General features: G+C 47.4%; 4 protein-coding genes across 5 annotated transcripts; 2 read left to right on the top strand and 2 right to left on the bottom strand.

Annotated features, from left to right (window-relative positions):
- Positions 1-307: 307 nt before the first annotated feature.
- On the bottom strand, positions 308-7,911 carry znf362b (zinc finger protein 362b). Of its 2 annotated transcripts, none has more exons than XM_053848612.1 (9): positions 7,553-7,911; positions 5,533-5,596; positions 5,088-5,310; positions 4,776-4,880; positions 3,689-4,007; positions 3,291-3,515; positions 3,139-3,217; positions 2,920-3,078; positions 308-2,837 (listed from the first exon to the last, which is right to left on the bottom strand). In XM_053848612.1, the coding sequence occupies exons 2-9, from the start codon at positions 5,593-5,595 to the stop codon at positions 2,721-2,723; spliced, it is 1,290 nt and encodes a 429-aa protein (XP_053704587.1). In that variant the 5' UTR covers position 5,596; positions 7,553-7,911; the 3' UTR covers positions 308-2,720. The 2 variants fall into 2 exon arrangements, with proteins under 2 accessions (XP_053704587.1, XP_053704586.1); XM_053848611.1 differs by having other exon boundaries at positions 5,088-5,337; positions 7,553-7,910.
- A 433-nt stretch (positions 7,912-8,344) lies between these two features.
- On the top strand, positions 8,345-13,080 carry si:ch211-112c15.8 (tumor necrosis factor receptor superfamily member 1A). Its single transcript, XM_053848613.1, has 10 exons — positions 8,345-8,954; positions 9,403-9,475; positions 9,542-9,658; positions 9,718-9,840; positions 9,910-9,952; positions 10,475-10,572; positions 10,667-10,813; positions 11,780-11,817; positions 11,895-11,979; positions 12,537-13,080. Exons 1-10 carry the CDS (start codon positions 8,940-8,942, stop codon positions 12,875-12,877), a joined length of 1,080 nt encoding a protein of 359 aa, XP_053704588.1. The 5' UTR covers positions 8,345-8,939; the 3' UTR covers positions 12,878-13,080.
- Positions 13,081-14,205: 1,125 nt separating this feature from the next.
- On the top strand, positions 14,206-18,620 carry ttc34 (tetratricopeptide repeat domain 34). Its single transcript, XM_053849724.1, has 8 exons — positions 14,206-14,430; positions 14,829-16,470; positions 16,524-16,746; positions 16,956-17,148; positions 17,210-17,376; positions 17,456-17,729; positions 17,788-18,002; positions 18,090-18,620. Exons 2-8 carry the CDS (start codon positions 14,864-14,866, stop codon positions 18,618-18,620), a joined length of 3,210 nt encoding a protein of 1,069 aa, XP_053705699.1. The 5' UTR covers positions 14,206-14,430; positions 14,829-14,863.
- On the bottom strand, positions 18,399-22,923 carry alas2 (aminolevulinate, delta-, synthase 2). The gene is made up of 10 exons (XM_053848610.1): positions 22,780-22,923; positions 21,556-21,895; positions 21,392-21,487; positions 21,099-21,321; positions 20,842-21,026; positions 20,603-20,782; positions 20,355-20,519; positions 19,732-20,000; positions 19,355-19,517; positions 18,399-19,283 (listed from the first exon to the last, which is right to left on the bottom strand). Exons 2-10 carry the CDS (start codon positions 21,878-21,880, stop codon positions 19,120-19,122), a joined length of 1,770 nt encoding a protein of 589 aa, XP_053704585.1. The 5' UTR covers positions 21,881-21,895; positions 22,780-22,923; the 3' UTR covers positions 18,399-19,119.
- Positions 22,924-22,988: the final 65 nt, after the last annotated feature.

Raw genomic sequence — 22,988 nt, 5'->3', positions numbered from 1 at the left:
AAACCGACTCACCGGGAGGTCATGAGCCTTCCCACATCTCCTGCTGAAGAGTGGAGACTGGAATCAGAGAATGTGATGTGAACTAGCACAAGAGTAAAATGAACCAGGGATTTCCATCTGAACTCACCTGGAAATCAGAGGTTCCTCTCGGTGGCAGGAAAGGCGCTCCACTGACCAAGGTCTTCCCTGGAGCTGAGACTGGTTAGCCGATCACTGGCATTGTGACCTCTACTTCCTAGATCTCCAGCAGAGCCATTTTGTGCGAGACATCGACAAACAGAAGCACACACAGAACTGGGTCCACTTCTGTTTACATCTGCAAAATCCCAGCACCACACATGACATCACAGTTGGATCGGCACGACAGGTGACCGCTTCCTCCGCAACAACAAAAGGTGAAGTGAATTTATAACAGTCTGTTTATTAAACAAGGTAAAGATACAAAGCTTTTTTAACTCTCAACATGAATAACCCCATTAAGTTCTCAGTCGTGGTTGTGCATATTCTAGAAACCGTATATGAAACCACAATGCAAGACAGGAAAAAGTTGAATAAATCTACGTCATAGTTCTTTTTTTTTTGCGTCCAGAGAGAACGTGGGTTAGACAGTTATCTTACAGGTTACAGCTCAGCGGGAGGAGCTCCATGCGGAATCAAAATAAAACGGTGTACAGGACAGAATACTGGGATGATAAAACAGTTAAGGCTTACATGTTAAAAAAAACTGATATAAACCAGATATTAATAACATACAAAGAGGCTAAAAAATTATTACAGTAAGTCCGTAACTGGAAATGTAACAAAAGGAGAGAGAACTGTGAATGAGAAACATTGAACAGCAACATGTACATTTCCCTCTCATCTCAGACGAGAGGAAGGTCTGTGTGTCGTTTGGTCAGTTCTCAAAATAGAAGTTAAGAATCTGAGACTTTGAAGTATTAAAAGACAAAAAGAAAAAATAATTTGAATGTTTTGATATGCGTGTTGTCTTTCAGTGGTGTGCTCAACGTTTGAACTCTAGTATGCATTTAAACTGCAACACCAACTTTACAAAACTACAGTATCATGTAGTGAGTGGAAGATGTTTCATGAAACAGCGTCCTGCTTTTCAGAGGCCACCAGATGGCACTGTCTGCTGTAAAATTTGCCTTGAAGAACGAATTCAATGAAACCTCTAATTGTTTCTAAACCAAGAGCACCATCTGGTGGCCTCTGAAAGTTAGGACACTGCTTGATCAACCCTGCAATACTGTTTCATGACAACTCATCGACCCACCACTACCAGCATGAGGAGACTTTTTAATGCAACAAATGTGAAAAACCAAACAGCGAATCTTGGAAACCAGCCGCAGCCAACGCCACAGAATGAGATCTCCAACCTGATCCAACACAGCATCCACCTCATATGTTCAGAGACCTGAGTCTACTCTGTGTTTGTTTCCCTCTAGGCACTCCTCTCTCTACATCTCTAACGTTAAAATATGACTTTTAAAGAAGCAGATTCTTAAATATTTGAGAGGAAATTCCAATGGAACAAACGACACACAGACAGAAGAGGCAGGGTCTGTTGTTGGTGTAAATGTTTTGTTTGTTTTCAGGCCAGAGCCGAAAATTAATACGTTTTTTTTTTTTAATCTTGAAAACATACTATATACTGTATATGTATTTTACATTTTCTGAGTTCCGTCTTAACTGCAGCACCATTTGGTAAGTGCCCTGAAGAATGCAGGGGACCCCAAGAGTACCATCCAGAGGTGAACCAGTTCATAACACTAAAAATAAAAATACTGCGTACAGTAATAATACAAACAATAAAAGAAAGGAAGAGACCACGTCCACGTGAGTATATGGACTCGTGGATCGTGATTCATACTGCAGTGAGTTCCAACTGGATAAAGCTTATTAAAGACGACAAAGAAAACGCAAATGAAAAGGGGAGAGCTGTACAGTCGTTTCACATCTTGGTCCGATGATTAAAAGTGATTATTTTTTAGGGTTGTAGAGCTTAAAACTATTTTTTTTTTGTTTTCTGTTTTTTTAATGAAACTTTTTTTTATTTCATTGGCACTGGAGCGTTTGATCAAATCTTAAAAAGGTGCTACAAAGTGTATCTCTTTCTGAAGCTTTGCGTTCACTTGAGGAAAAAAGCTTGTGTTCTGGGATTTCAGGGTTTATTTAAACAGAAAAAATACTGATTGTTATTGTAATTTAAAACATACTTTTAGAGCTATTTTATTAAACTTGACTTTCAAAATGCAATATCACCCTGTTTCTGTTTGAATTGAATCTGTATCTCCCCTCTACACAGCCTTTTCCTCCGGAGTGAACGCAGCTCTGCCACTACAATCATTTTTATCGCTCAATTGTCACCCACCGATTGCCTTCCTCAAGTTCATCCGTGCTCTTAGCTGCCACGTGCGGGGCCTTCTGGCATCTGTGTTTCGCCATTTTAATTGGAGCCAATAATACAAAGGCCTAAAAGTGCTTCAAGATTCTCTTTGGATGAAAATACACCCAGAAATATTTGCTTTTTTCTTTTGAGCCGGGGGCTGGGGGGAATTTCGGAAACCCATTTTATGGAAGAGAATATTCTAGTGGCTGACGAAAGTGCTCCGAAATCTGACCTTCGCTGGACGAGCTGTCATACATTCAAGATCAACACTGTGCTCTGTTTGTTCCTCTGGTGTCAGCTGTCGTGGTGAAAGCCCGCTGTGGACGGCTCAGATGAGGGAGATGCGTATGGGGATGCTCGGGGACTCGGTCCTCTGCGGAGACTGGTGGCTCACTAGGTGTTCCACCACCGTGTGTTTGGACATGTGCTTCATTAGGTAAGTCTCCTGCAACGACAAAGTTGTCATTACTGTCAAATAAAACAGAGCAGTGGTTGGGGAATAGGGTTCGGGAAGCCCATCCACTCACTGAGGTGTAAGCGCGGCCGCACATGCTACAGCAGTAGGCCTTGGCGTTTTTGATGGCGTGCGCCGACAAGTGGATCTGCAACGATGCGGAGTCGGAGTAGGCACGGTAGCAGTTTGGACACTTAAAGGGCTTGTCTTTGTTGTGCTGCCTCTGGTGAGACTGAAACACAAAGGTGAGATCTCAATATGGAGCAGGCGACTGGGCAGGCGGTAGACCCACCTGGAGGTTGGACAGCTGAGTGAAAGCCTTCTCACATCCGGGGTGAGCACATTTGTAAGGCCGGTCGCCAGTGTGGATTCTGAGGAGGGAGGAGTTGGAGAGATCAGCTCAACCTGAAGCTCATGCAAAAGCGGAGTGAGTGAGGAGCCGACCTGGTGTGCTGCTGCAGGTGCGACAGCTGCCGGAAAGAGTTCTCGCAGTATGAACAGTGGTAAGGTTTAATGCCGAGGTGTATGCGCAGGTGCTGGGCCAGGTAGGAGGCGTTGGCGAAGGTCTTGGAGCAGTGAGGACACTTGTGAGGTTTGGCCTCAGTGTGGGACTTGGAGTGGATCTGCATCTCTGACTTGGTTAAGAAGGTAAGGGGGCAGACTTTGCACCTGAGGGAGGAGAGAACCATACAGTCAGGGTGGAGAAACAACCCACTCTCAAGCAGAAGATCGACATCCAAGCCCTTCACAGGTGAAGGAAAGAAGAGCAGCTCTCTGGTTTGACTTTGGTTCTCCATGAATGCCGCAGTTCAGACCCTGTTAGAAGCCATGAATGTGTTTACCTGTAGGTCTTTCCCTCTTTGGGCGCTACAGTAACACAGCCTTGGTCGGCCAGGATCGGGTACGGCACCACCAGCAGCGGCCCGGTTGAGTTCTCAGCCTTGATCTTCTTCCTTCCCCGGGTTGCTTTCGGAGGCGGCCCCAGCAGCCCTGCCAGGCCTCCGGCTTTCATGTGGTCCATGCCAGGACCGCTCGCCAGCCCGGAGATGATGTTGACTGACGGAGCGCCACCAAGGCGGTTCTGGCTGCTGGAGGTCGGGGTGGTGGGGGTCAGAGCCTCTGAGGTGTTGTGACTATCAGGTCGGGACGTTGGAGCCAGACCTAAGATGGGAGTTTGAAGTGTTAGAACTTTGTGATGTACCACAAACTGAAATAGCATTTAACAACTAAAGCCTGGATTTCTTTTTTTTCTGGAAATTTTTGCGAGCTATGAATAGAAAAGCAGTTGCTTGTTGGCAAACGTTGCACCTCAATGTGGATCTTTGGTCATGTCCTTGTGCTTTTGATGGGTCAGCTCTGGAGCCTCAGCCATTTCTCTCCTTGTTACATATCGCGGTAAAGCCACACACTCACACGGAAGAAAGTGATGACAACATGACTCATCGACTCATGAACCCGCAACTAATCCAACCGTCGATGATAGTCCAGGTGTTACGGGTCCCGAGCTGGACCAATTGAAAGAGAGGTACTCTAGGGAAACACTGGGGCACCCACAAGATTGACAGGGGTGGAATTTGAGGACCACTGGAAAGAGGAAGCAGCGGAGGAGTCTCTTCTTCTGCGTCCCTCTCTCAGCACTAGCATCGCCATCACGTAAACAGAGGAAATTCAGGGAATGGACAAAGCTGCTTCTGCACTCAGCTACAAAACTATTCCAGGTTTCAAACCAGGATTTTCTTGCATTTTGAGGAACATATTTTGTGTCATGAAGCTCAACTCACATTTGTTTGACTCTTCATTACAGCCTTACAAACTATCCCTGGAGTTTTCTGACAGCGTGAGGGGCCCCACCACACGGAGCCTTGTCTATACTGGGTCTGGATTACAGCGTCTCCTTCTTGCAACCTAGTTCTGAGGAGTGGCGGTTACCTGATCGATGGTTGATGCGACCTGCCTGCTCGCTGAGCTGTCTCATGTGCCAGTCCTCCCACAATCCTTTGGCCTTCGCAGCCACCTTGTCCTCCATGCTTCCATCTGCAGTGTCCGCAGGTCAAAGTCAGGTGGTTTTTGACACACAAATCCATTCAATTCAATGATCATGTAGTAAACAATTTTAAGGCTTGTGCTCACAGCAGCGTAATTACAAATAACAACACAACCATAAAAAGTTCTGGCTCTGAGTCAGAACAATGCACCACAGCTTCACACTGGCTTCAGCCTCACTGAGATTAGAACCAGTACCTGGTCCAGAGCTGGAGGCGGGCCGGGCATGCAGGGCAATATCTGGCTGCCCGGACCCCTGCGGCTGCGGGTGGTGGGCCGGCACCTGCTGCGGCTTCTGCATGCCGTGTTGAGCGCCCCCATCTGATGAGGAGGTGGACACCAGCAAGGGCTGCTGGGACGGCGCAGAGGAAGGCGGCAGGTGAAGGGGTCGGATCTTCTCCGCCATCAGCTGCTCCTTGATCTTGTTAATGAGGACCAGGTTATCCAGCTGCAACGGTTAACGCGTCATGCTCAACAGACAACAGCCACCGTGTGTGAATGTCATTCCCCTCACAAGCAACACACAACCCCGGTCAGCATCCACTGACCAACGCTCGCATGAGGACTGTGTTCCCCGAGTCAGACTGGTGCTGCACGGCTGAAAGACATTCACACATGGACACAAGTCGCAGGGTCAGCTTACCTGGCCTGGCATGGAGGGAGGTGGGGGCCAGAAGTAGGGGTTATTGAACCGAGGCTCCGCCATCCTAGGAACATGAAGAGTATGAGGCAAACAATGAGGTGTAAAACCCGGCACAGACGATTTCATTCATCTATTATTAAGATCGGAGTCTGTCCCAGGGACACCCCCCAGCAGTGAAGTCCGAATACAGGGGACCCCCAGTGCTTTAGTCGCACTGGGGTCCCCTATATTCGGAGAAGCCTGCATGTTATTTAATTTTATTTAAATATAATCACTATAGGTCATAAATAATGTAAAGATGTAAATATTACTATTACTATTATTATCAGTACTTTGTAGGGATGCTCCCATGGATCTCATGATCAGCCGATGTCAGCGTGATCGGTGAATGCCAATCACTGGTTGTGACGCGTCCGCTCCTCCGTACTCACTAAGCAGTGGAATATCTCCTGCGGAGCTTCTTTCAATCTGTCATGTAAAGTTTGCATCCTGCAGCACATGTGCAGGAAAATGCTGCGCAGGGAAGCGCCTTCAAGTTAAACACGCCATTGAAAGCGCCAGCACTTGATGGAGCATGGAGAGTTTTCCAGGCTCATGAAAGTGAAAAGTGAGAAGTTGTTGGCGCAGCTGATGCTTAGCAACACCCGCTGGTCCGAGCGTGACATTCGGAATGATAAGAAATAATTATTAATTTCACCTGAGATGACCAACCTTTCTCAGGTGTCGTTTACGTGGAGACAGAAATGACCCAATCGGTCATTTGGAGTAAGGTGCAGTGTTTGTTAGCCACCTGAAACTGAAACTTTTGAAAACGTCCGCAGTTGAACTGTTCTTAAATGCAGTGCTCTCCCGCTACAGTATGTAAATATTTCACATACATAGCAGAGTCTCTAGAGATTCACCTGCCACATCTCACATCGAAGATACCTTGAAGAGGTATATAAAAATGTGTCGGAATTAAAATGATTTAAGGTTTATTAAAAAAAAAAAAAAAAAGTAAGTAAAAAGTAAGAGTTCAAATCTTTGCTCTGACCTCATGAGGGCCACATGAATGGAGGTTAAGGGCCACAATTTCTCTGATTTAGAGTGTCTACAACCCACTACTCATCTGTTATAATCTTTGGATCCCTACCACTGACAACTGCATCTCCAAGTCAATATTGTGTTATAGTCTCCCGGGTCTGCCCCGGGGCCTCCTCCCACCTCAGTTAAGGACCCAAGGGGCTGATCACCAATCACGACTTGTGCTGTTTGTAGACAGAAAATTGACTTAACACTTAAGATTAAAACATATTTAGATCAACTGGTCCCTGTTTATACATTCATAACGGCTGCAGAGAGGTCAGCTTCCCGTAGAACGGCGTCATTTGACTTTTTACACTTCACACTCAGCTGCTTCCTTTTGTTCCAAAAATGAAGTAAACGTCGCTTTGAAACTTTTGCAATCTGACTTTTGGATTCGCTTCCCACCTCCGACCGGAGTCTGGGCTCGAACTGGCCGACCGGGCCGAACCTCCCACAGCGCCCCAGACAGTTTCCTTAAAACATTTCCAGACAAAAGAGAAACAAAAATGGCAGCCTTATTTTTATAAGGCGGGACGCCATATTCTGCAGATCCCACATTTTTAAGGAGCATTTGGAGGAGGCGGTTGGGGATGAGTGGAGGGGCCGCAGCTGCAGACAAAGGTGTGTTTGTCTTGTCAAAGGCATGAATGATTGTTTACGGCGAATAGCAGTTTGAATAGCCCGGCCTGCCCACCTCCGAAAAAAACGGACACTTCCTACAAGAACCGCGCAGAAACACGGCGCTCGCGGAGCTCCTGCAAAACAAGGTCAAAAACCCAGCGTCTCGCCGCAGTTGCCATTTTTAGCGAATATCACTTTCTCTCTTTTTGTTTTTTCAAACACGTTCTGCAACTTTTGAACGAACCGAGCGGCAGCGGCTGCGTCCGCCCGCGACGATGCGCCGGGCTCGGACGCAGTACCGGCGGAGGGGACGAGAGCCATGCATGAGAAATACCTGTAGTCCGGCTTGCAGATTGAGTCTGGAGCGCAGCGAGAATATAAAAGCTGGATGTTCGGTCCGCCTGCCTCCAGTCGGACCACCGCTTCCGGGTCGCTTTGTTCACTTCTGGGTGCCGCTGCAGGCTCGATGGCTGCTGCTGCTGCTGCTGCTCAGCACGCGGCTGCTCCTCCGCTCAGCGACCCAAAATACCAGCATTTCATCCGAAATCTACGCGGTTTTAACAGCCAAAATGCGTCCACACATGCAGAAGACAACTCGCATAAGTACGTCTGTACCAGACTTATTCTCTAGGGATTGAAACATGCCATCAATAAAGAATATATTCCAGAGCCAAAAGAAGTAAGAAAAGTAAGCAATAGTAAAGTGAGAAACACTGAAGGCGAACATAAAGCAACGACACAATCCACACCTTCAAAAAATAAAATACGCGTCAATGCAAAAGTAATGTGCAGGAAAAGACAAATTATGTCTGTTTTATTGAAAGCTTCTCAGTATAAATCAATGATGAATATCTTGGAAAACATGGGTAAAACAATCTGAATTGAAAGCACGCTATTCTAAAATATGTATTTTTTCAAAGACAAGAACCATTGTTAAAGTGAGCATGGGAATAATCCAATTATAAAAGCAACTAAATCATTAAAAACAGTGCTACTTAGAATTTGAATATAATTTATTTTGTTTTAATTATAAAAAAAATATATATTTATATATTTCTGGTATTTCATCTTTTCTTCAAATGTGATATCAATGGAAATATTTGTTGTATTCTGTTACAGAAATATTTATTTATACAAATAGAATTTTGTTTTTTATAAAAGTGACTTTGCAATTGTATTCATTCATAGCTAATGTCCTATATTGTTTTTTGGATGTTTATTGATAATCTTAATCATTATTTTAATACATGATAGTTGTCTTATTATTTATTTATTTACATGTATTCGTTTCAAATATTTGGTGTTGTGACTTCAAGAGGGTTGCGCTTGTTCACCTCTGACCTCACCACTTCAGCTCGTGCGTGATTCGACAACAAGCTCCACGTTGCTTGCAACAACACGATGTAAACGTGCTGCAGTTGGACTGATCAAAACTGCAGGAATAGAAGTCTGGTGGTTCACTTCAAGGATCCGATTAAATCAAGTACATCTCTGGCCCCGCCCCTTCTGTGAAAAACAAAGGTAGTCATTACGTGAGGTTTTTCATGCGTTATGACAAGAACTGGTGGCACTTCCTGTCTGAAGACCGAACTGCGCCCACACAGTCGCTTCCTGAAAATGTGCGAGGAATCACTTCAAATGAAAGTGTCAGTCAGGCGTTTGTCACTCGCCATGTCGCGGCTGTGACATCCACACCGGCTCGTCTTTGCTGATCTCCTAAAATGGGCTTTTCTTCGGTGAGTAGAAGCTGGTGACTGAGTTCAGGCTCTACTGAAGTACTACTATTGATGGCTATCCCAGCCATTCAGGGTGAGAGGCAGACAAAATGTTAGAGGGGTTGGGCTGTGGGAGGAAAACAGTGCAACAAGAGGAAACCACTGCTGACGATGGGGATGAAAACACAGTAGTACACTGAAGTACTGAGGCACACACCTCAAAAAAGTCAGATTTAAGCATCTAATCTGGGCTTTCTGGTCACAGGGGTGCTGTTTTGTGAGATGTAGCTGCATGATAATTCATGTATGTTTTCACCCAAAATGTCCTCCTCCTGTCATCACCCCACTGACACTTGCATGTTTGGTTACGGACCTGCGACGATGCTTCTTCTAGATTTCTAACCTTTATCACCAAGCCAGAGAAACAGCCGATCACCTGCTCTTGCTGTCATGACCTCCTTGGTTCCAGGTGCTTCTGCTAGTGTCACTGTTGGCTCAGAGTGGAAAGACTATCAATTCTGGTGAATGGCAGTGCAATGCTGGTGAGTCTTGATATAAAGTTTGATCACTCTTGAGGCAAAAGGTGATGCTCCTGATCTGTTTCCAAGGTTCTCACTGCATTACTACAAGGACAGCAGCTTGCGAGTGCAGAGCATGTAAAGAGGGCACTTTCACAGACCGCGAAAACACGGCCAAAGAATGTCAACGGTGTAGAAAGTGTGAAGGTGCGTTTGCTGTTTTCGTGGGTGAATGGCAGAAGCACTGAAGAGAGTTCACCTGGCAGGATCCAAGAGACAGATTCAAAAGTGCAACACCACCAGTGACACGGTGTGCGAGTGCACGGATGAGTTCTACGATGAGTCCGGGGCTGTCGACTGCAGGTTGTGTGGCCGAGTCTCATGTGAAGGTAGAGCATGAATTCACCTCAACCCGCCAGAGCTGTTTTCCATATGAATAATCTGATTTCCAACTGCAGAATGTGAGAAAAATGCAAACTGCTGGAGGAAGTGTAATATGAGGTGAGTTAAGTGTGTGTTTATTTGTTTTAAGTAGATTATTTGTCTCTTCTTTCTGTGCCTTTTTTGGACATTTTGTTTTTAGTATTACAGGATCGTAATTGTTCAAGTTATTTAATTTTGCTCTGATAATTTTGTCCATAGAAATCATATATATATTTATATTTTTAATGTTAAAAGATCCTAAATATTGCATAATATATTCTTGGCTGTCCATACAAATATTTTACTTTACTTTTTTACTTTTAACTCTGCGTGATCATTTTCTCTAGTATTATTTAAGTAATCTTTTTAATACATTACTGTCTGTCTTTTTTAATATACATTTTTAGCGTTCCAAACATTTGGTGTTTTGACGTCAGTTGAGCAAGAATAATGGAAATGTTTTGGTTTTTTTACATATTTTCAAACCATAGTTGGCCACACTAAAGATTCATATCTTTATTTTATGCAAATGTGTGTTTCCAGCGCCTGTGGTTTTACTAAGAACTGAAAAGTGTGACAATATTAACTCTCTGTCTGCAGCCGTTGTGTGTCCAAAGGAACCCCAGTAAACAACGTGAGCAAAACACCCTCACTGGAGCCTTCAGTTGTGTCAGCCACCCCAGCTGGAAACCCTGCTGGTCAGTGCAATGGTTACACACCCACACACTGATCATCTGCCGATTGATTTTGGGATGCCAGGGTGCAGACCGGACTCTGACTCGTGTCTTTCAGGTCACTGGGCATGGGTCGTGATGCTGACGTCAGTGTTGGCGCTCTATGGCTTTCTGCTGTGCACCATCTACTTCTTTGGCCTGCGGTTCAATTTGCGGACCTGGTGTGTGAAACAGAGTGTTATTTCGCCCAGCGAGGAAACATACGGTAACAGTTTTTGGATACAGATGCTTTCCACCGTTAATGTCGACCTTTGTCAAGATGACGTCACGGAAGGTTCAACAGGAAGCCTCTCCATTTCACACCTATTAAGCCAGAGCATCTCGATGAGGCGCCTCAGGTGCAAAGTTTGGGGCCAGAAGACAGAAGGATGGAAGAAAACAAGTGAAAGATTAAACTGAATTTTTGCCACTTAAGCATGAAAACTGCGGCTGATTATCTCAATTAATCGCTCTGAAGCTGAGTTAAATCTCGATTTTGTGTTTTAAATCCATCTTAAAGGAAGAGTTTATCGACACCAGTGGAGCCATTCATGCTGAAGATGTGTTTCTGAGCCTCTTCAGGGCCTCTGAGGTTCTTCAAAATAGGTTATTCTGGCCGCGCTGGTGTTGATTTGTCATCAATAGTGAGTTACCTGAGCTTCAGTGCGATTGATTGAGATTAAAAATAGTTTCACAGTGCTGTATGAAACAGGAAAAAGTGTCATTACCCCATGATATTATCAGCTGATAAGAGGTTATTTGATGATGGTATGTTATTTCAGTTTGACTAACGCAAAACATATGCACAATGAAAGAAAATGAATACCATATATATATATATATATATATATATATATATATATATATATATATATATATATATATATATATATATATATATATATATATATATATATATATATATACATACATACAATCCAAACGGTAATTGTTGTTTTGGTCTGACCACTAGAGGGCCACACTACAGTCATTCCAAATGGAAAAACAACAACAACAAAAACAAACAAACCGGATGAATTTCATTGTTGAAGTGACACGTTTTGAGGATGAAAGACTGCATATTAATGGGGTCCTGAACTTGCATGTGGGTAGCAACATGTGAACAGACAAGAGCATCCTGCATTCTCGCAACTTTCAGCAGGAAATGACGTGATAGCGCTTTTCGTTACAGGCCCCCACAGTCTTCCAAGCAACTCTGCGAACACACTGGTACACTCTCTTTTCACAAGAATTTCAGAATCATATTTGTGGGCTGCACTGACCTCAGACTTGGTTTTCCTGTCAAGGTGCTGACGCTGTCTGAAACATCTCCCATGATGACACTGAGCCCCCAAGATCCAGTCCCAGACGCTCCTGCCAGTGAGCCCAAAAGTGAGATCACCTCTCTGTCACTGCAAACCTTGATCTAAAACATGTAAAAAGATGGATTTATTCAAATGGTTCCACAGCTCACTCACCAAAATATTAGTTTTTCTATCTGCTTATGATGCTAGTCCTTTTCAAATTTTCAACTTTTAATGGATAAAAATACAGCAAATATATTCTTTAAATATTCTAAATTAATATTTATAAGAGAATAATGTGAGCCATGAATAGTATATTTCCAAAATGTAGAATTAGGTTTTCGATTTATTTTGAGAGAAATGATCTGAAAGCATCCGGTGACAACATAATATTCTCTTATTTGAGTGACATTTCTTTTAACAAAACAGGGTTCAGTCATGCATCTTTTGAATATAAAACTAGATTTTTTTTAAACCTTGTTTGTCATCGGTCTGCTCTCATTCTTAATCTTGATGACCTTTAAACCCAACAGACGAAGCAGCAGAAGAACTCGTACGTTGCTTATCTTCGTGTGGTTTTGCAGAAAAAAATGCAGACACTTGCTGCATCTTGCTAAGTTTCATTTCATTTATCTCTTTTCTTAGTGTCCAGAGACCAGGCGTCATTGGAGAAACTGCCACCAAAGGTCCTCTATGACATCATTAAAGAGGTTCCTCTGCGCCGGTGGAAGGAGTTCCTGCGCCTGCTGTCGGTGACGGACCAGCAGATGGACCGCGTGGAGGTGGAGGCAGGCTTGGGCCTGGACTACATGGAGAAGCAGTACCAGATGCTCAAGATTTGGAATGAAAGATCGTCCTCCAAAATCGAGGAGGTCTTCTCCGTCTTGCACTGCATGAACCTGGCCAGCTGTGCCGAAATGTTGAGGGAGAGCCTGAAGAGCACCCACTGGACCAACATACCGACAGAACCTCAGACCATTTGTTAAGACAGCGGACCTCACCCGTCTCCTTCTTCAGCACTTGAACACCGGGACCTCAGTCTGAATCCTCAGACGTTTTCTGCAGCATCAAATCCCTATTTATATTTTCTGTTAAGACCATTTTTTTGCTTTAAAATCCTGCCCAAAATCCAGGAAGTGATGTATAATAATGTATATATTATTATTTTTGGTTGTTCACAGTTTCTTTCCATGACTGAAATAAACAGTTTTTTTAATGTAAAAGGACAAATATCTCATTAATGACCTCACACAAACAACCTCCACCTTCGTGAACATTAACTCAGAGCATTTTAATTCCACGTTTGAGTTGAAAACAATATGTCGCCATCAAAGGTGGAGGTAAAACCTTTTAAAATATGGTTTTGGCTGTGAGTGTAAACACTTTTCACTACACCGTGAGACAGCGTGAAAACCCCAACACGTCACACTCAGACATTTGGTTTTTTTCTCAGCCCAAGTCCATCATCACTGCTGGCTTCCTCTTGTGGTTTAGTCTCAAGGTTCGGTGAGCTCAGCATCTGTCAGAAATGACTCACATCTAGAAGGAATTTTGATCCTACTCTGGATTTCACTGCATTGCAATGTGTCCAGGAAAAGATGTTAGTAAAAATGCCAGCCTCTGGATGTCACCTGCAGGGTGGCTGGGCGCACCCTTGGAGACACAGCGTGGACTCTGATCGAGTGTGGACTGGTTATGGACGTCACTAATGTTGACCTTCGTAGGCTGAGGGCCAAGGTCACATCGAGAGGAACCAGCTGAGGTGGCTCGGGCATCTGATCCGGATGCCCCCTGGACGCCTCCCTGGGGAGGTGTTCCGGGCATGTCTTACCAGGAGGAGACCCCGAGGAAGACCCAGGACTCGCTGGAGAGATTATGTCTCCGGTCTGGCCTGGGAATGCCTCGGGATCCCCCGGGAAGAGCTGGAGGAGGTTTGTGCGGGCCGGGAAGTTTGGGCTTCCTTGCTCTGAATGCTGCCTCCGCGACCCGATCCCGGATAAGCGGCAGAAGAAGGTGCATTTTTGCTTTGTATTGTCAGGCTATGTCAATTACTTGAGCCTCTGCACCAAGGCTTCCATTTGTATATGTTTTTGATGGTAAATAAAGCTGTAATCTGTAAACGTTTGGTGTAAAACACACTATAATAGATCTATATTTGTATTTAGATGTGTTTGTATTTGGGTCTGAGCATGAGTAAATAATTCTAGACTACTTTTTACGACTGTTTTTCTTTTGTTGGTGCTTGTCTGCACGTTTGTATCTGCTGTCGCCGTGAAACTTGTTCGTCTTCCTGTCACATAGTTTGTGGTTTCCAATAGCAACCGGATCAGCGCCCCTGCGACGGCAGCCAGAACCCGCTTTGTTCGGGACAAACCGCCGCTCTTTCTCCCCGATATCGACCTGCTAACATATTAAAACCCAGAATTTCACCCATCTGTTTTTACAGTTCTATTTTCAGAGCCGTGTTGGGGCGCTTCTGTCTGCAGTTGTCGAGCTTCCAAACCAGGGTTCCTGCATGGCGCCTCAGTAGCATCATCCGGTGAGTCGCTTCTCTATTTACGAACACCGTGTCAGAATAGCTGTGGTCGGAACGAACGATCAAAGAGGCCCACGAGGTCTGGATGCACCTCAGGTTTTCCGCGAGTCAAGATCGTGATAACTGTTGACCGGTGACGTCAGGTGTTAAACTCCAGACGGTGTTCTCCCCACCCCCGTGACTAAGCTGCAGAAGTAAACGCGAAAAATTCCAGTGAGACGTACCTGCTCAACGCCCATATTGATCCAGGCCAACCACGTCAGAAGGCGACGGCCACGTCATGTCCATGTAGACTATTCGGAAATATTATCAGACATGTAGTCTCGCATCTGTGGGTGTATCTTAAATATTTCAAAACTCTTATCACTCTTGCTTATTTACTGATCTGGCCCCAAACAAAGATGACGTCACCAGGGTGATACCTGCCACCGAGAAGATGACGACAGCTGTGGTTCGACCGCTCAACGTGTCCGCGCTCTGTGAGGAAGGAGACAAGTTCTTGGCTGCCGGAGAGCTGGGCAGGGCCACCTCCTTCTACATGTCTGCCTTCAGCACCCACGTCTCCTCCACCGTGGCCCACATGAGGAAGTTGGACAGCTCCGCTCTGGACGCTGTGACTGCTACGCTGGAAGACTGGCTGGACGGTAAAGACAGGCCACCGGTGGAGGGTCTGAACAAAGGTCTGCTGGCGGTCTTCCTCTCCACGGTTTGTCCCAATAATCTGTCAGCCACCATTTTCAAGATGGAGTCTCTTCTTAGTGGAGGTCACAGCTGCGAGGAGATCTTCTCGCGCTGCAGCGCACTGCTGGAAGGAAAGAGGAGCCCTCATCCGGACGGTTCCTCTCGCCTCCTGCTGGAGGTCACGCGTGCTCTGGCCAGGTTGTTCTCAGACCCTGAGCAGGGCCTGAAGCTTTACCTGAGTGTCTACCACAGGAACAAATCAGAAATGGTCAGACTGGTGAGACGCAGGCAGTCAGCGCACTTGGACAGGATCCTGAGAACATTCACGGAGCAGATCTCTGATGAGAGCAAGACGAGCCTGAGCGAGGACCATGCTTCCGACACGATCGCGCTGTTGCTGGAGCTCTTACCAGGAAACGCTGAAGTGCTGGAACTCCATGCGTCACATTTGTTCGGGGCCGGCAGATTCGGGGAAAGTGCCGACGCGTATCTTACCATCCTTTCGGAGAAACGTGACTCTACTAAAGAGGCACCGGAGAGAAGAGCGCGGCTTTTAACAGGTCTGGCGGCGGCGTACTTCTCAGCAGGTGGACAGGTTCCAGAGGCGTGCAGGAGTTTGGGTGAGGCGTTCGAGACCCACCCTGCTTGTGCCAGACTTCACTTCCAAAAGCTCTTCACAGATCTGGGAACAGGAACGATGTCTCGCAGCCATCTCCGACAGCAGGCAGAGAGAGGTCTCTCTAGCTTCAGGGAGAAGGTTCTCCTGCGTTCTGACTTGAGGTCCACGGAAGGTGTGGAGCTCTTGGACCCTGTCATCACTCTCTTACGAACTATGTGCCATTTAGAGGCGGACGGAGGAGGAAGGGAGCTTCGTGTGCTACTGGCTGAATGTCTTCTTCTCAGAGGGGAGCACAAAGAAGCGCTTTCAGTCTGCAGCCAGCTGGCTGCTGCCAAAGGTCAGCAGAGCTACCAGAACACAGTGCAGGTTCTCCGTGGATATGCTCGGCTCCTCACAGACGACCCTAAGGGAGCACTGGAGGACTTCCAGGCTGTGATCGAGCACAACACCCCACACCCATCCAGCTGTGTGCGGGCACTCTGTGGCCGGGGGCTTCTCCGCATGATGGACAGCTTCAGCTACCTAACTGCGCTGGACTACATGACGGCAAGCAGGCTGCAACCTCAGGAGACGGCACTGACGGTCCGCTGCCTGGTGCCGTGGAACTCCCGGGGACTTCTTTTTACCGTGCTGCTGGAGCAGGGGCGAGTCATGCTGGAAGAAGACCATGCATCCTCATCGAACAGAGAAGCCAACCAGACTGAGGTGGACCACCAACCCAGAAGAGACCAGCACAAAGAGAAGTATGGTAACATCCTGTGGTTTCTCCATGAAACTGACGTCTACTTCCTTTCAGAACTCCGGCCGGTGTCCACGCCCTGGCGGCGCTGCTGATGGACCTCCAGCCAAGTGCTGATGGACCTCAGATCCTTGCTGCAGATGCCTTGTATCAGCTTGGCCGTGTGGAGGAGGCGTACAGACTGCTGCTGTCGATAAGTCCTTCCAGCCCAAGGGCCCCGATTTTAGCTCGCCTCGCCATTCTCCAACTCCACAGGGGCTTCCTCTACGACACCAATCAGGTACTAGTCCTCTGATGGACCACCAGATTACCTCAAAAATGTTCTTGAAACCATTCAGTGGTGTGACTTTTTCTCCCTCTAAAAGTCTCTATAGTCCAAGTGAGTATTTGACCCGTCACTTGAGAACAAAATGGTCTAATTTTATCAGTCAATCTGCCGCTGGCAAATGTTGTTTACATGTCAACAGTGAAGTTCATTTCAACCTGCAGCTCCTGAAGAAGCTCATCCAGTGTGGCGACACCAGTTGCTTGCGCCCTCTGCTGGCAGTTGCGCAGCCGAAGGATTGCTCACTTCTAAAGGTCCACTGCCACTCTGCAGCCAAACGCATCCTGGAGGCCACCAGAGATGAGAGCGCCGTCAGGGAGGCTGTGGCCTACCTCTCCATCGCCATCATTGTGTCAGGTGACTCCAGCTTCAGGATGCCTTTTGCCACGCCCCTGGCTTGATGCCCTGTTTTTTTAAGGCGGTGACGCGGCAGACTCTTTGCTGGAGAGAGCGCGGTGCTACGTCCTGTTGGGTCAACGGAAGATCGCTGTGTTTGACTTCAACGCCATTCTCAAGGAGAACCCAAAACACATCAAGGCCCTTTGTGGGAGGGGTTTCACCTACCTGATGCTGAACCAGCAGAAGGTATGGGAGGACATTTCTAGATGGCAAAGTAACTCTTGGCGGCCTCATGAGTAGAATGAAATGTGGATTCTTCTTGCAGGAATGCACCAGCGATATACTGCTGGCTCTCCAGATCAACCCTGACGTGGTCACTGAAGACATCTTGTCCCTCAAAGAGCGAGCACGGCAGCTGCTCTGCGACTGGCTGCACCAGCACTGCAGGACAACTCTGACGGACAGTGTGTGTCCTCAGCCTCCCGCAGCTCCAGAGCAGCTCCTCAGAAACACTTTAAAAATCAGTAAAGCTCTGGTGAGGACTGACCCCAGAGATCCCAGATGGCATCTTGTCTGCATCGACGTCTTGCTGGCCAGAGGTGAGACCAAATCGGAGGGTTTAATCATATGACCACCGCTCGCTGTGCTCTTCTCCAGGTGAGGTCAAGCCTGCCGCTGCTCATCTGAGCCAGGTGTTTGGGCAGGAGCCAAGAGATGCGGGGGCCCAGGGTCGGGTGGGTGTGGTGGAGGCATGGCAGCAGAACTTCTGCAGCGCGGCGTGCCGACTCAGCAAGCTGGCTGAGAAAGATCCAGGATGTCTGGAATTCACCCTCAAACTGGTTCCTCTTACTCAGCAGAAACACCTGGCTCAGGTATATTCATGTACTGACACAGTGAGCAGTGAGTTGCGAAGTTTCCATTGTGAATGTATTTTGAACAATATTTTGTGATGTGAGCAGGCAGCAGCTCAGGAGGCCAGTGAGCTTTCGTCCCGTGGGCGCTGGGATCATGCACTCCCCCTCCTGACCGTTGCACTCGAAGCAGTCAGCAGTCACAGACTCCAGTACGTCCGTCAGCGGTCGCTCTGCCTCGCGCAGCTGGGTTTACACCAGCGAGCCGTCGCTGACCTGGATCGGGTCATCCAGAAGCACACGGGCTCCGAGTCTTCCGAGGAGTTGGTGGAGGATCTGTGCCGCCGAGGCCATAGCTTCATCATGTGCTCCAGAGAGGGTCCAGCTCTGGAGGATTTCCGCCGGGCCCTGGACCTGCACAGGGAGCGGACCCTGCAGTGCGTGGAGGCGGGTCTGGGGAGGGCGAGACTGGCAGAGTGCTTCCTGAGGGGGGCGCTGCAGCAGTACGGGGAGCAGCAGCTGAGCACAGCGTGGACTCTGATCGAGTGTGGACTGGTTATGGATGTCACTAATGTTGACCTTCGTAGGCTGAGGGCCAAGGTCAAACGGGAGGTGGCCAGTCCCTGCAATGTCAACTAGCAGGAATGTAGTCTAGCTAGCTAGTTTTCATATGCGCCTATCACCTGAGTGAAAATAGAGAGGAACTAAAATGGCAATGATTCAGTGGACAAACCACCCAACTTTTTTCCATAGTGAATGTTAGCGGTTATTTTTTTAATGAACAGAAATAAATTTTAATTGTGTTTATTTTTCTAATAATAAATGTCAACTGCAGCAGCTCATACAGTCTCAGCAGAGAAATAGAAGAATAGATATTGTTATTGACTTTATGGCCACCTACTTGATGTTGTGTAGCTCTGTTTCAGGCAAGTACCAGATCAGAGCGGTTCCACACCATAGCAGAGGTGAACTTCTAATGCAAACCACAGCACACACTTGTTACATGCCCTCGAGGAAAGTGCCCAGTGTGCAGGATCGACGCAGTTTCACACAATTTAAAATAGCACTGAGTACAGAGCAGTTCTATCTCTACAAGTTGAAGGTTAATGTGTTTCAATAGACAGGCTGTAGCCTGTTCTTAGGCGAGCACAGTGATGTACTGGGGTTCCATGTTGCCAAAGTAGGACTTCTCCCACTCACTCATGAGGTCAAAGTGCAGCGGGCGGTCGCAGAAGGTGCAGGAGGCTGTCGCCGGCGTGCTGAGCTCCAGCCCCACTTCCTGCCACACGTCCACCAGTTTCTCTGTCGAGTGAAAGGCGAGGCGCCATGTCAGTGGGACAGAGTTTGGGCCGAGGGCAGGGCGGAGCACCTACCCACAAAGTACTCCATCATGGCAGGCTTGTGGTGAGGGGAGGGCGCTAGGCGCAGCAGCTCCTCGCCGCGAGGCACGGTGGGGTAGTTGATGGCCTGGACGTAGATGTTGTGTCTCTCCAGCATGATGTCGCACACCTTGGTGTTCATCTCAGCGTTCCCCACCTGCAGCAAGGACTCATGAGCCACGTCTCCTACCGTCCTCACACATTTTCCTCATAAAGTTCAGCAACTGAAATCTGGAGCAGCATTATTTAAATTTGAAGTCCAGGTTGCTATGGCAACAGCGCTGCTATCTTAGCTCCATCGGGCATGTATTTATTTATTTAAAAATATATATATTTTTGAGTCTACATCAGGCGCGACGCCGTGGTCTCACCCGTATGGGTATGATGTGACTGGGGCAGTTGACCACCGGCAGGCCTTTGTCCATCAGCAGCTGCCGCATGTGCTTGACATTCCTCTGGTGAGCGCGGCGGAGCATCTGACCTTCAGGGCTCTTCAGGACCCGAACTGACTCCAGAGCCCCAGCTAGCACCATGGGAGGCAGGGCGGTGGTGAAGATGAAGCCCGCCGCGAAGGAGCGCACCGTGTCCACCAGGGCGGCGCTGCTGGCGATGTAGCCTCCCACACAACCGAATGCTTTTCCTAGCAAAAAATGCACATTCCATTTCATGACTTTCTCTTTGGATTTCAACTCAGTTCCAAGTTGACTGAACAAGCGCGTGTTTGATCTTCAGCACCGCTGACAGGGAAGCTTCACAGCGAGCCTTGAAGTTGGCACTGACACTGCGATGATTCTTTTATCACGGCGGCCAGAGTGGCAGTGGATCTGACATCCAGCTGATAAAACCCCTCACCGTCCCTGAAGGGAGTGCTCATCTCTCATCTGGTTTGATCAGCAAGACAATTTTTTTAAAAGTTAGCTCGTGACAGTTTGTGCGGGGCAGTTCGTGACCCTCTTTTTCCAGGACAGGAGCCATATAAGGAGTGCAGTCTCACCCAGAGTGCCTGAGACAATGTCAATTTTGTGCATGACATTGTCTCTCTCGCCCACGCCGGCTCCGTGGGTGCCGTACAGGCCGACGGCGTGAACTTCATCCACAAAGGTCAGAGCCCCGTAGCGGTGTGCAACATCGCACATCTCCTCCAGAGGACAGATGCCGCCTTCAAAAGAATAGGCGTGGTTAGAATATGGAAAGGCTGATGCTAGTCATTTCTATTTTGACACAAGTGTTAGGGAAATCTACCGTCCATGGAGTGCACTGTCTCGAACGCCACAATTTTGGGTGTCTTGGGGTCGGAGCGCTGCAGCAGCTCCTCCAGATGCCTGCTGTCATTGTGGCGGAAAATGAAGCGCTTGGCGCCGCTGTTCCTGATTCCTTGGATCATAGACGCGTGGTTCCCCGCGTCAGAGTAGATCTCACATCCTGTTTGAAAAGAAGGGCACTGTTTCACTGTTTCTTCTTATTGAAGAAGGAAAGCTTACCTGGCAGCATCTTAGCCAGGGTGAACAGAGTGGAGTCATTAGCTACGTAGCAGGAAGAGAAAACCAGAGCAGCGTCTTTCTGGTGCAGCTGAGCCAACTCTTTCTCCAGGGACACGTGGTAGTTACTGGTGCCGGAGATGTTCCTGGTGCCTCCGGCTCCTGCACCGTGTCTGCTGAGGGCCTCGCTGGAGAACACCACAGAAGAAGAAACCTCAGAGCCATTTCTGGGCTGAAGTTCTGGTTTCGCTGGAGGGTACCTGACGGCGTCGAGGACCCGCGGGTGTCTGCTCATCCCCAGATAGTCGTTGCTGCACCACACAGACACTTGACTGCCCTCACGCTCAGAGACGGAGTAGTCCTCAGCAAAAGGGAACTTTCCAGCGTAGCGGTTGACCGTCTTGAAGACTCGGTAGGTGTGATCCATCTTTTTCTCAGCGATTTTCTCGACGAAGAAGCGGTCGTAGTCGTAGCTGGGGCCAACTGCACAGAAGAGAGGTTTCATGGCAACATGTTTGATAAAGCAAAGATGGCGACACTGGCTGTAACGCACCCATGTTGTCTTTGAGCAGGTGGGTGACGGGGCTGGCCGGGACCAGACTCGGAAGAATGGACTGCTTCAGTCCTTTCAGCAGAGACGACATGACACCTGAGGACAAAATCAAACTCATCATTCCAACGTCGCCGTCCAGTCGGATTATGTCCCGATCTCATCACCTCCTTGCACATCCTCCTGAACTTCACGGCTGGCCTCCACCACCCCGATCTGAGAGCTGACAAACGGACAGCCTTTGGATGCCGTCACGGCCACCTGTGTCGCCGTCTGGGCGAAGCTCCTCCTCTGGTCCATTGTGGCCCCTTTGGGGCCGTCGATGGTGGAGTCGTCCAGCTGAGCCTGCAGAGAGGAGGCGCCGCCGATGCTGATCTGGCGAGCGATGATTGGACATTGATCGGCTAGAGACATCAGAGAAGCGCCTGTTCTCCTCAGAGCTGGCTTGGTGGCCGACTTAAGGAAGGGGCAGTGGTGAAGGAAGGCAGCCATGACGCTCAAGCTATTCTGGAATAAGAGCAGAAAGCAGACAAATGTCTCTCCTGCACTGGATCAAGATTCTAAATTGGTGTCAGAGGTGGGATGCTCATTGACAATTCAGTGTTTTTTTGTTTGTTTTTTCGCTGCAAACAACGCCCCAAAAATTTCAGGAACCAAGACCAGCCCGGCTGTTTACATCTGCTGGTGTCTTACTACCTAAAACGACAAAGAAATATTTTTTTTAAGTTCAGCTAAATTTAAAACTTTCTCCACTTTTGACTTGAAAAGTGGTTTATCTTCGGGTCATATGCAGATAAGAGTATAAAGGGAGCCTCGCATCAACACAGGGAGGCGGGCCACGACTTCAGGGTGCGGCTGCTTATCTGCGCACCACAGCAGGTCCAGTTCTGGGAAATGAACGTCATCATCTGAATCTGATATTAAATAATTCCCTCCAGACCAGCAACCAAACCACAGGTTCGGTGTTAGCTGTGTCAGGATTATTATGTTATGTTTTCCATATCAATTTTTACGTCCAAGTTCATAAACCTGACGCGACCTTTCTGTTATGCTGATCAGCTGATAGCAACATATAAGTCCATTCTGAAACCCTCTATTGTGGTTTTATCTTTCAGTCTTTCTGCCAAGGTAAACAAAAGTAGGTCAGATAATCATCTCGCCCTATATTACTGTCAATTTATTCTATTATTTAAAATGAAACCTTTTGATTTCTGGTTGTAGTTCTCAAGTCCAGCTCAGAATTTACTGCGTAAATAAATGAATAAACATAGAACTAGTTGGAAACACATAAAATTCCATTTCAATTCAATAAGTTACAGATTCATTAGACACATTACACTGGTGAAATGAAGGCGCAAAAAGAGGATAGAAGACTTCTAGGGGTCACTCACCCGTTGACCTGCACTGAGGACGAACTTCCAAACAGCAAACACTCCAAGTCAAAAGTGACAACACTTGTTAGACCAGCCCTCCCCTCAGATGCTGCATCAGTGTTTCTGAGGACCACCCAAGTGTCTCTGTGTATCACTCATGATGTCAGCAACACGAGCTCAGAACCAAAACATCGATTTTAATGTGATGTTACTCTGAAAGTAGATTG

The sequence above is a fragment of the Synchiropus splendidus genome, chromosome 18 (assembly GCF_027744825.2).
Source record: "Synchiropus splendidus isolate RoL2022-P1 chromosome 18, RoL_Sspl_1.0, whole genome shotgun sequence".
Lineage (NCBI taxonomy): Eukaryota > Metazoa > Chordata > Actinopteri > Syngnathiformes > Callionymidae > Synchiropus > Synchiropus splendidus.
This window is presented reverse-complemented; position numbering and strand designations above follow the sequence as displayed.

Coding starts and splice junctions, on each gene's coding strand:
- znf362b (XM_053848611.1), bottom strand. CDS start 5,595: ATGGCGGAGCCTCGGTTCAATAACCCCTACTTCTGGCCCCCACCTCCC. Junction 3,516..3,688: donor AAAGAGGGAAAGACCTACAG/GTAAACACATTC, acceptor CTCCTCCCTCAG/GTGCAAAGTCTGCCCCCTTA. Junction 2,838..2,919: donor GCGGCCGCGCTTACACCTCA/GTGAGTGGATGG, acceptor TTGTCGTTGCAG/GAGACTTACCTAATGAAGCA.
- si:ch211-112c15.8 (XM_053848613.1), top strand. Junction 9,659..9,717: donor ACGGTGTAGAAAGTGTGAAG/GTGCGTTTGCTG, acceptor TTCACCTGGCAG/GATCCAAGAGACAGATTCAA. Junction 9,841..9,909: donor TGGCCGAGTCTCATGTGAAG/GTAGAGCATGAA, acceptor TTCCAACTGCAG/AATGTGAGAAAAATGCAAAC.
- ttc34 (XM_053849724.1), top strand. CDS start 14,864: ATGACGACAGCTGTGGTTCGACCGCTCAACGTGTCCGCGCTCTGTGAG. Junction 16,747..16,955: donor TCCTCTACGACACCAATCAG/GTACTAGTCCTC, acceptor TTCAACCTGCAG/CTCCTGAAGAAGCTCATCCA. Junction 17,149..17,209: donor CATCGCCATCATTGTGTCAG/GTGACTCCAGCT, acceptor TGTTTTTTTAAG/GCGGTGACGCGGCAGACTCT.
- alas2 (XM_053848610.1), bottom strand. CDS start 21,880: ATGGCTGCCTTCCTTCACCACTGCCCCTTCCTTAAGTCGGCCACCAAG. Junction 20,520..20,602: donor GACAGTGCACTCCATGGACG/GTAGATTTCCCT, acceptor ATTCTTTTGAAG/GCGGCATCTGTCCTCTGGAG. Junction 19,284..19,354: donor CATGATGGAGTACTTTGTGG/GTAGGTGCTCCG, acceptor TTCACTCGACAG/AGAAACTGGTGGACGTGTGG.